This window comes from Phaethon aethereus (genome assembly GCF_964289735.1).
Source record: "Phaethon aethereus genome assembly, chromosome: 20".
Lineage (NCBI taxonomy): Eukaryota > Metazoa > Chordata > Aves > Phaethontiformes > Phaethontidae > Phaethon > Phaethon aethereus.
In genome coordinates, this window is record NC_138596.1 from 6,365,939 (window position 1) to 6,376,161 (window position 10,223).

The 10,223-nt window shown below is 48.0% G+C and overlaps 1 protein-coding gene across 1 annotated transcript; it reads left to right on the forward strand.

Moving 5' to 3' along the window:
• Positions 1-889: 889 nt before the first annotated feature.
• Positions 890-9,308, forward strand: TBC1D13 (TBC1 domain family member 13; the record flags this gene model as incomplete). The annotated part of the gene is made up of 12 exons (XM_082009162.1): positions 890-1,076; positions 1,188-1,261; positions 1,895-1,935; positions 2,426-2,487; positions 2,783-2,882; positions 4,256-4,338; positions 4,497-4,656; positions 5,477-5,684; positions 6,359-6,522; positions 8,075-8,235; positions 8,467-8,524; positions 9,243-9,308. The coding sequence occupies exons 1-12, from the start codon at positions 1,054-1,056 to the stop codon at positions 9,306-9,308; spliced, it is 1,200 nt and encodes a 399-aa protein (XP_081865288.1). The 5' UTR covers positions 890-1,053.
• Positions 9,309-10,223: the final 915 nt, after the last annotated feature.

Here is a 10,223-nt window from a genome sequence, read left to right on the forward strand (position 1 = left end):
CTCCCCCCGCCGCGGCCTCCGCTGTCAACAAACCCCGTCGTCACTTCCGCCAGCCGGGCTGCCTGCACCGGAAGCGCGCCACTTTCCCCCTCCGGAAACACCGGCCAGCCCGGAACGCTCGGGCCGCGCCCACCGATCCCCACTCCCGGGCACCCGCCGGAGCCGGAAGGTAGCGCGGGGCTCTGGGGGCCCTGCCGGCCCCGGGCCTCCCTCACACACCGTGACCTCACCATCTCCCACAGCAGTGACGTGACGTCACGGTCGCTGCGATAACATCGCTGTGCTGCTGCATGATGTCACGGCGCGGGGCTGAGTGCGAGGGTTTGTCCGGCGGCAGCGTCCTGGCTTCTCACGTCGCCCGGCCGGGCTCGGCCCCGCCGTACCCCCGTCCCTGCGTCTCCCCCCTCCGAGGGCCGCGGCCGCCGCCGCCACCACCCGGAGGTTCTGCGAGCGCCAACCCCGGGCCCCACATCTCCACACCCCTCACTGACGGACGCCATTCCCACAGGCCTCGCTCACGGCTGCCATTTGTACAGGCGGTGGGCACCAGACCTCACCTGGGAAATTGTGACCGCCTCACGGGGTTCCACTGGTGCTGTGAGTGCTAGTGCCGGGCGACCAGCGGAGCCCCCGCGCGGGGCTGGCTCCTGCCTGCGGGGTCTTTTCTGAAGTGGGCACCATTGGGAGCTGCAAGCACAGCTTGGGTGCCCAGAGAGGGGAGACCCTGGCGCGGTGCTCCAGCCCTGGCCGACCAGGCCCCGGGAGGGAGTTCTGTGCCGTGACAGGGCACAACCGGCCGCAGAACCACGGCCTGGCGGTGGAGCCAAGCCCGAACCCCCAAGCAGCTCTGCGCACCGGCAGCGCGGTGAGGCGACCGGCGGGCAGGAACGCGCCGGCGTCCTCAGGCGGCCGCGGGGGCGGAGCTCACCGCCGCAGGGTGGGCGGAGCCGGAGGCGTGGTCTAGACATCCCCGCCCTCCCGCCCACCCCCGGCGGGCAGGGTTTCCAGCCGGAGCGTTTATGCGGCGCGCGGGGAAGGGGCGCGGGGGCCGCCATGTCGCGGTTGCACCAGAGCAGGTTGGTGTTGGGCCCTTCCCCTCCCCTGATGGGACTGTGGGGATTGGGCTTTGTGGGGTCGGGGGGTGACGGTAACAAACGTTATAACGGCCGCGGCTCCGCTCCCCTCAGGATCGCGGACTTCCAGGAGGTGCTCGGCGAACCTACCGTGGCTCTGACCAAGCTCCGCGACCTCTGCTTCAGCGGTGAGTGGCCCGGGGAGGTGTGCGGACCGGCCCCGGCCTGGGGAGGAGGGCGCTGGGCACGGCCCCAGCCCCGAGGGAGCTCTCGCCAGTGGTCGCCCAGGGCTGGTGCTGTCCCTGTGGGGCTTGGGACTCCTGAAGGTGCAGGGACGGGGTGTCAGGCCCCAGGGTGTCCGACGGCTGAAGCCACCTCAGCTACCGCGAAGTAATCCCCTCCTGGAGCTGTTGTGACGCGGTGGGTGCTGGAAACCCGAGGCTGGCGGGTGCGTTTTCAAGCCCAAGCTCCATTAGGCCTCAGCAGTCCTCCCTTGCCCTTTGAGCACAGCCTCAAACTTCCAGGCAAACCCTTCCTTCCCTCTCTCTGAAACGCTTCTGCGATTCCTTGTTTCTGCTGTGCCTTGTCCATCACCTGCACGGTCCCCAACTTTCTGCTTCCAAAGCCTGCCGCAGGCACCCTCACCTGTGGGAGGCACCGGCTGGTTTGGCACCGTGTATAACCCCTGTAGCAACCCTATGAAAACTTCTTGCCCCCCGGGGAGGAAAAGTGCTACCTTGCTTGTTTGTTTGGTGACGTTGGCAAACCACGGTGAGGAGGCTGGGGCTAACGTAGTTATTTCTCTGCCTGATGTTCCACAGGAATTCCCTTTGATGGTGGGCTGCGCTGCCTGTGCTGGAAGGTGGGTTTTGCTTGTAGTGCTTTTGTTTCTTGTGACTGATGCTTTGAGTTGCTTAAGTGCATACTATTTTGGGGCACCTAAAACTGTAACAAAAAAAAAAATCCAGAGCTCAAAAGCCACTCAAAATTGAGAGTAATTTGTGGAGATCAGCACTGGCACAATTGCAATAGCATTTACTGACACAGGACAGCTATCACTTTGGATGATAAAAAGTGTCTGTCTGCTCATTGCATGAGAACAGCCCTCAGTATTAAGCTAGGAGTGTGTTTCAGTCGGGTTTGCTATTGATCAGTCCTACAAATAGGTCTGTGTTGAAAACCAGTCCTGGAAATATTCCTTACTCTCACTTAGCAAAGTAATAGGCTTTCTGGAGAAAGCTCCCAGTATTTTCACAGCACCAGTTCTAGCTGCTGCATTTGGTTGGCTCATCTTACAGCTATAATAGCTCATTGTCCAAATACTAGTTTGTGTGCATCTGTCTTCTGTACAGATACTTCTGAACTACCTCCCTTTAGAGAAAGCCTTATGGAACTCTTTGCTGAAGAAACAGAGGTGAGGACATTGGTACTTGTGCCTTTATTTCTAACGATATCTGCACAGAAAGAGCATAGTTCCTTAAATAATTAAGTACCTTCATAAAATGAATTGTTCTTATGTGGAATGCACTATTCTGTAGGCTGTCTCCTGGGTCTGGTGGATTGGCCTCTTCAGCTGAACACAACTGAAGAGAAAATCAAATGCCTTCTGGCTGAGCGGGGTGGTACAGAGAGATCTGTTTGAACTCGGTTGGGGTGCTTATGTTGACTTACCTTCTGCTTCATTGCCAATTCCTCTTTTCTTCCTCAAGGGATCTGTATTCCCAGTTCCTGAAAGAAATGATTATCCAGCCTGGGATTGCCAAAGCCAACCTGGGTGTTTCAAGGGAAGATGTGACCTTAGAAGATCATGTAAGTGCTTAGGCCTTTGTGTTCCGGAAAATTCCTGAGAGCTATGAACTGTTTTTCTGGAGTCTGGAGCCCTGGGCTGTTCTTCGACTGAGAGAACTTTTCCCTGCTAGCAAGAGGGCTGGTTCCTAGGTATCAGCCTGGTGCTTGTGTCTTGGTAGCCTTCAGTGTGAATTATTGACAAAGCACCAATAGTTCTGGAGAGAGCTGTGTTCATATCCCTTCCCTCCTCCTTTGGGGCTAGTTGCCCAGGCTACAGGTCTCCTAGGGAAAGGGAGAGGCTCACAAGAGGTACCTCTAGCAAGGAGACGCTCTCCTAGGAAGTCATGTCCACAGATGGAGTCAGAGCAGGCTATTCTGAACACAGGATATAAAAAGAGGCAGGAGAGTCAAGTTGGACTATGGCATGGAAGGCAGGACATTCACTAATTTCTAGTCTGCTGCTGACTTTTTTTTGACTATTTTCTGCATCCCTTGCTATTTCCTTCTCTGAAAATGCTGTGAAGAGTGTATGCGTTGGAGGAAGGAATGAAGTAACTGATCAAAAAGGGCTGTAAAATGATACAACTGCTTCCCTGACTTGTCTTGAACATTAACTTCACTGCTAGCACACGGGTCACCACCATGATCTCTGGAGGCCTTGGTGCTATAAAACTAGCATGTTTGTAACACTCCACGCATTGGCGGGTTACAGTGATCTTTGAACATCTTGGAACATTGCTTCTTGTGTTTGTGGGGTTTTTTTTCCTTTTCTTCTTTTGATTAGTTGTTAGCTTTGCATGGATCTTGATATGGAGAGAGGAAAGTGTGTGTGTGGAGAGGGAGTTCAGTTTGTCGTATTGGAAAACTTGTCAGATATAGAATGGTTTGTTCATAGTAATATGTATTTCCTTCTTCGTGGGCACAATGGCAGTATTTAATCTGCCTTCTCAGAGCTGAGATAGAGGGGGATATTTGTAACTAATAACCACAATGCCGAAGTACTGTATGAGTGGGTAACTCTCACCTAAGTACAAAGGCTGTCTCTGTTGTACAGGTTGGAGCTGCAATCAGGAATCTTGTTGACACAGGACAGGATACCTGATTTGGGAACAAAGTCATTAAGAGGCAGGTGAAAAGGGATTGGAAATGTTGGGTTCTTGCCTCTCTAAGTGAACCTGCGTGCTCACTTGTTTCACAAGCTCTGATCCGCTTCCTGCATACTGAAGAAACAACACTAAAAGTAGCTAGTGAGAGAAAAAAATTAATTTGATGTGCTAGGAGTGTGCTGCTACCAGATGAGAGGGACAACAGAAATGTTAAATCAGTGTATATTTACTGAGGATTTTGATACATGTGAAACATGCTTGTTCTGTTTCTGTTGTTTATTTCTTTAGCCTCTCAATCCAAATCCAGACAGTCGATGGAATACTTACTTCAAGGATAATGAAGTGCTTCTCCAGATAGACAAAGATGTCAGGTGTGTGAGGCATAATGACTCAGGTTTCTGAACCCAAGTGGTTTGGTTAACACTTTGTACTTTGTAAAGGAAGTTTAATATTAAACAGAGCCTCCCATTCAACATGGGGCATGTACTTCCTTCTTCTTATGCCTGATTTCCTTCTGTATCCATCCTAGGAGGCTGTACCCTGACATGGCATTCTTCCAGCGCCCAACGGACTACCCCTGCCTTTTAATCCTGGACCCCCAAAATGAGTTTGAGACGCTGCGCAAGCGGGTGGAGCAGACCACACTCAAGTCACAGACGGTGGCACGAAACCGCAGTGGGGTTACAAATGTGAGATTTAGGTGGGGACTGTCCATGGGGCATGAGCTGATTAGCATTATCATTAGCTGATCAAGGGGAAGGTGTATTTTAGGCTTTTTTTCTCTTTCTGCTTGTATGGTGGAATTGGGGAAATACTCCAGCAGATACTGTGCATTCTGGTGGCTAGACAGCTTTGTAGAACCAGGTGATGTGCCTGATGGTTGCTAGGGAATTACAAGTGTATTTAATTCTACGGGTTATTTTTTCCTGACTTCTGGTGAAAGTTGGAGTTGCAGGAAGATGTGAGTATTTTATGCTTGATGTATGCCTTTCTGTGAACAAAACACTGAAGGGTTAATTTGATGTTGAATTTACATAGTCTTCCAGAACGGGATCTCATAAGCCTGCAATTAGGAAAAGACCTGGGTATCTGCTGAAATGTGTGTTGTCTCTTTTCATGAGCATTATAGTACGAGTGCCACATGCTGTTGGGGAAGGTGACTTGCTACCACAACAGATCTATACTTTTCCTCATACTGTTAGTATAACAAAGACGTGGAACTGCTGTGGTTTTGTACTGCATGAGATCAGGTGATGCAATGAATGAAAGTTATTGTCTGATGCTGCACAGACTGCTTTGTTCTTCAGAGATAGCAAGCAATAGGACTTTAGTGCCTTTGTGCTTCCTGAGTTACTTGTCTTGATTTATGTGAACACCTGCCTGCTTGGTATAAGCTGCCCAAATCTTTTGGGGGACTATGTGTATTAAAAGCCAAGCTTGTCATGTGTACAGAATTGTCTGTGCCAGTTGGTTATCCTGAATCAGCCGTAGTCTTGCCTTGCTCTTCAGGTGAGCTCCCCTCTTAAAACAACACCTAATTCCCTGAGCGAGTATGAAGTTCTGCCCAATGGCTGTGAAGCTCACTGGGAAGTGGTGGAGCGAATCCTGTTCATCTACGCCAAGCTGAACCCCGGGATAGCGTACGTTCAGGGGATGAATGAAATCGTGGGGCCTCTTTACTACACCTTTGCTACAGATCCTAACAGTGAGTGGAAAGGTGAGAGACTTTTGGCTGCTCGGTAATGGCTGTTGTACTGCACGCTGTCTGCATAAAGAACTGTTTTGAGAATGAGACTCTCTTTAAACAACTCTGTTTTGACTGATCAGAGCCAAAAAGCAAATGCAGCAAGAGATGAGGAGTTTTGGGGACCACAGCAAATTGATAGAAACTGAATGGACTGTGAGTGGTGAGGACATAGGAAGTGAGGATTTTTGAGGGGTTTTTGATTGTTTTGCACAGATCTAAGTTGCACTTTGTGAAACTTAAAACCCCTTTAAGAAGCTCTTGTTTGCTTATACTATATATACCTGGTAAGAAAAGAATGGAATGGGAGTACTTTGCCTGTTGCTTCTACTTCATGGGAGCTCTGAGGGTGTGTGCTGATGGCAGGGAGAGAAGATGGTGTTGTTGGGCTTAGATAACTGGTTTGTGACCCCATGTCATGAAGACCTTGTGTTGCACACAGCGTCTGTATCTGCAGTGGCTCTGTAGACATTTCTAGTGTTAAAGAAAAAAAAAGTCTTGTCTTGTCCTGGACCAAGCAAGCCAAGATCTTGCAGGATCTCGTATTTGAATCCAGCAGAGCAATAATGGAGTAAGAACAGTTCTAAGTCTCTGTGCTTCTGTCAGTGATGCTTCCTCTATTCCCCCATCATCTCTTTTTGTTTCAGAACATGCTGAGGCTGACACGTTTTTCTGCTTTACCAATCTAATGGCTGAAATTCGGGACAACTTCATTAAGAGCCTGGATGATTCTCAGTGTGGTATTACCTACAAAATGGAGAAGGTCTACTCCACCCTGAAGGAAAAAGATGTGGAGCTGTATTTGAAACTGGTGAGGAGCTAGGTGTTTCTCTGAGTCTCAATTGGAACACAAGGAGTGGAGCTTAATAGTGTGTTTAAATGTCAACCAATTTTGTTAAACTGTTACTGTGCTTGAACAGAGATATTGAGAGCGTGTACGAAGGGCTTTGCCTATAGGGCATAGAGTCTTTCTTATCTGTGAGCTGAAACAACCTCTCCTTGGAGTAAGCTTAGAGCAAGCTGACACAGCAAGGCTTTCCTCCCCTGCCTCACTGAAAGCAAACAATAGTTGTTGCAAAGCTGCCAACTGTGAGTCCGAAGTGACTTGGCCATGATCCCTGGTCACCTGGGTTGAGGCCTATTTGTAGCTGGAGTGTTTACTCTCTTCTAGTCATCAGGCAAAACATGAATTTTGTTGTAGAGTTCCTTGGCATTTGAGGTTACAGGAATTGTGTCTCTGTCTTTTAAGAACAAAACAAAAAACAGCCTCCCCTCCATGCGCACACTTCTATTGTCATTGGCTGCCCCGATAGCACTAACTTAAACTGCATGGAGATCATTCCAGAAGTAAACTGAAATCCAGCAAGCTGGACCATCCCACCCACCTAATTCTATCATTCCCCTTCATCCAAAGGTCTCAGAGTGCCTTGGGTTGGTGTAAGTTTTGTAGAACATGTAGAAGATGGCTTTTGTTGAAAACATCTTCAGGTCTTATAGTCCATTTGGTGTGAAAGTCCAAGGACAATTTGGAATGGAAAGCTGTTGTTGTTACTCCAACCTTCACCAAATCACACTGAGATTTTTTTTGGCATTTGGAAAAACCGGGATATATTTCTTTTATAATATAAAAGATGGTTTGTCAGCACAGTGACACAACCCACAGTGTTGGCTGGTGGCTGATTCAGTGGGGAGAAAATAAACTGCTTACTGTTTGGCTGGCAGGAAATGGTCCTGGCCATGCAGCAGCTGGTCCTTAAGGATATCAGCAGGATCCTGAACTCACTTGACCTTGGTTAAACTTATGGTCCCTTGGATTTAACAGCACAAAACAAGAAAGCTTCAGGATAGAAGTGCTTGGAGTATGTTTTACTGACCATCAGTGTGAGCTCTGTTCCATCTTTGTTTCTTTTTGTGAATAATAAACCTTTTGATAAATACAGGGCTTCTGGAAGGGAGAGGAAATCCTGACAAAACAGTGCCTCTGCTAGAGGGGGAGGGCTGCAGCTTTGCAGATAATTTTAATGTTCCCATTTGAACAGCATTTTACTTGGCAAGTTTAACGGAACTAACGCAAATAGTGCCTTTAGGAAGAAAAGCTTGCTTTACTCCATGTTGTGGACAGAAGAGCGTTTTCTGGCTTTTCTGTAGCTGTGGAGCATGGCTGCACTAAAAATCTCTTTAGGTCTAGTTTGAATGTGACAGTCTTTAAAGGAGACAGTGGGTTTGCTGCTTTTGTGGTATGAGTTGGCAGCTTGGAGCTATATCAGGGTGGAGATAGGGATGGAAACATGGGGTGCATCTCTTGCTTGTAGGGAATTGGCCAAGAGCACGTATTCATTCTTTGCCTGGTGCATGTCTGACAGCAAGAACAGAACATCAAACCCCAGTTCTTTGCCTTCCGCTGGCTGACACTGCTCTTGTCCCAAGAGTTCCTGCTGCCAGATGTGATCCGTATCTGGGACTCCCTCTTTGCTGATGATAAGCGCTTTGATTTTCTTCTGCTCGTCTGTTGTGCCATGTTGACGTAAGTACAGAGGTAGCCTTCCTGCTCTTCTCTTTCCCTCCTTTGCCTAAATCCATGGATCCAGATGTCTTCTGTAGGCATGCATTAAGGCATCTGGTGAATACGTTATAGTCACTTGTTACGATCATAGCAAAAGTGTTTTCTAAAGCCTCTGTAAGGGCACAGTGTAGTCGGTTTTTGAAATTCCTCTATAAAGAGTCAAAAGTAGCTGGAATAATTTCCATCTTTCAGACTAATCCGGGATCAGTTGCTGGAAGGAGACTTCACTCTGAACATGAGGCTGCTACAGGTAAGGATTAAATATAGTGGGCATAGGGAGCAATTTGAAAAGTCTTAAGAGTACTGTGAGAGAGGGTGATTGTATGAGAGAGAGTACATGTGTCTGAAGAGAAGTACTAGATTTCTAATGTTTGCATGCAGAAAAACCTTAAGGGATCTTACAGCATGCTCATTACTGGAAGTGTGAATCTCTTGCTTGTGCGCACATTCTAGCCTGCAGAGAAATTGTCATAGACTAGAGGTGTTTTAACGTCTTTTGGTTTGCAAAAAATCTGGTATTTTCCAGCAAAGGTGTAAAACCTTATGTAACAGTGTGAAATTATATTGGCCAGAGGCTTTTGTTTAGTTCTGAGATCTGTGAGAGCCCAAGGCTGAAAATGCCTGCACTGAACAGTAGGATATCTCTGATTCTGCCAGTTCCTGTTTTGGGCTGTGCAAGATACTGGCTTTGATAAGGCTTTCTGGCATGAAGATAGCCCTTGTAGCAGGCCAGTTTACTGTACCCTTGGAGGACGAATTAAAAAAAAAAAACACCAACTTCTTGAAGGGTATTGAGGCTTGATCAGTTACAAAACAGGAAACTGTTAGCTGTTAAGGGAGTAACTGAATATGGCAGCATGCTATTATAGGCTAAGAATGCTGTTGTCAAAGTTTGCCCTGCTTAGGTAGAACAATGTGGGCAAGAAATGTTAGATGGTCACTTATGTTGCTTTGTTTCATTGACACAGGATTATCCTATCTCTGATGTTCACCTGATTTTGAAGAAGGCAAAGGAACTTCAAGATTCCAAATAATCTGAGCCTAACAAAAGGTGTCGGAGAAACTGTATGGCAGCAGATCCCAGGAGATGCCCCCATGCAGTGTGGTGCATTAAAGCTCCTAGTGGTCTCTGCAGGACTTCAGGTTTTGTGTTTGGGCTACTGGCCACTTTGAAGACTTCCTTCTACTCTATTTATTAGGTCAAGGACTGATTACTTCCCCATCTACTTGGGTCCTGCACTCCAGATTTTTTCAAATCTCAAATGCCTCTGTGCTGCCAAAAGCAGTTCTTTGTATCTTTTTTAATGACTTTAAGTTTGGGGAGAAAGAAATGATCTGTCTGGATATCCCTGAAAGGATGGACTCGTGCATCACGGAAGTAGCTCACGTGGAGTAACTCCTGATGGGGAAGGGATGGGCTGAGTCCAGTGGGTTTTGGTGGGTGAATATAGAAGGATCTTCCTCCTCTGAATGGAATGTATCCCAATGAAGTCATGCATCCTGCCATTCAAGTAGCTTCTGGATTCTTCTCCCTTGTGTCTGCACTTGGCCATCCCTGGGGTGTGCAAAGATGACGACTGCATCAGTTTCTGGCGATTGACCAACTGACATCTGGCAGTTTGGACCCCTTTGGGAAAGAGACCTTGAGAAGCTGAGATGGGAGGACATGATTACAGCTGGTGGCTTTGTGCACTGAAACTGCCTGAATCCAGAATCGCCTTACCAACAAGGTCTCCTTGAAAGCAAGACTCTGGTGGTTTTAATCAAGTGAAGTGTAGTTTGAAGTCAAGCCTTATTATGCACAGCCTTAGAGGAGGAGCTTTTTGCTGCAGGGAGGCCTCACGCTGTCTCTAAAGTGGAGCATATCCAGCTACAATCAGGATTCTGAAATACAAGAAACAGGCATCTAGTCATATGCAATTAAGACAGCTGTATTGAGGGGCTTATAC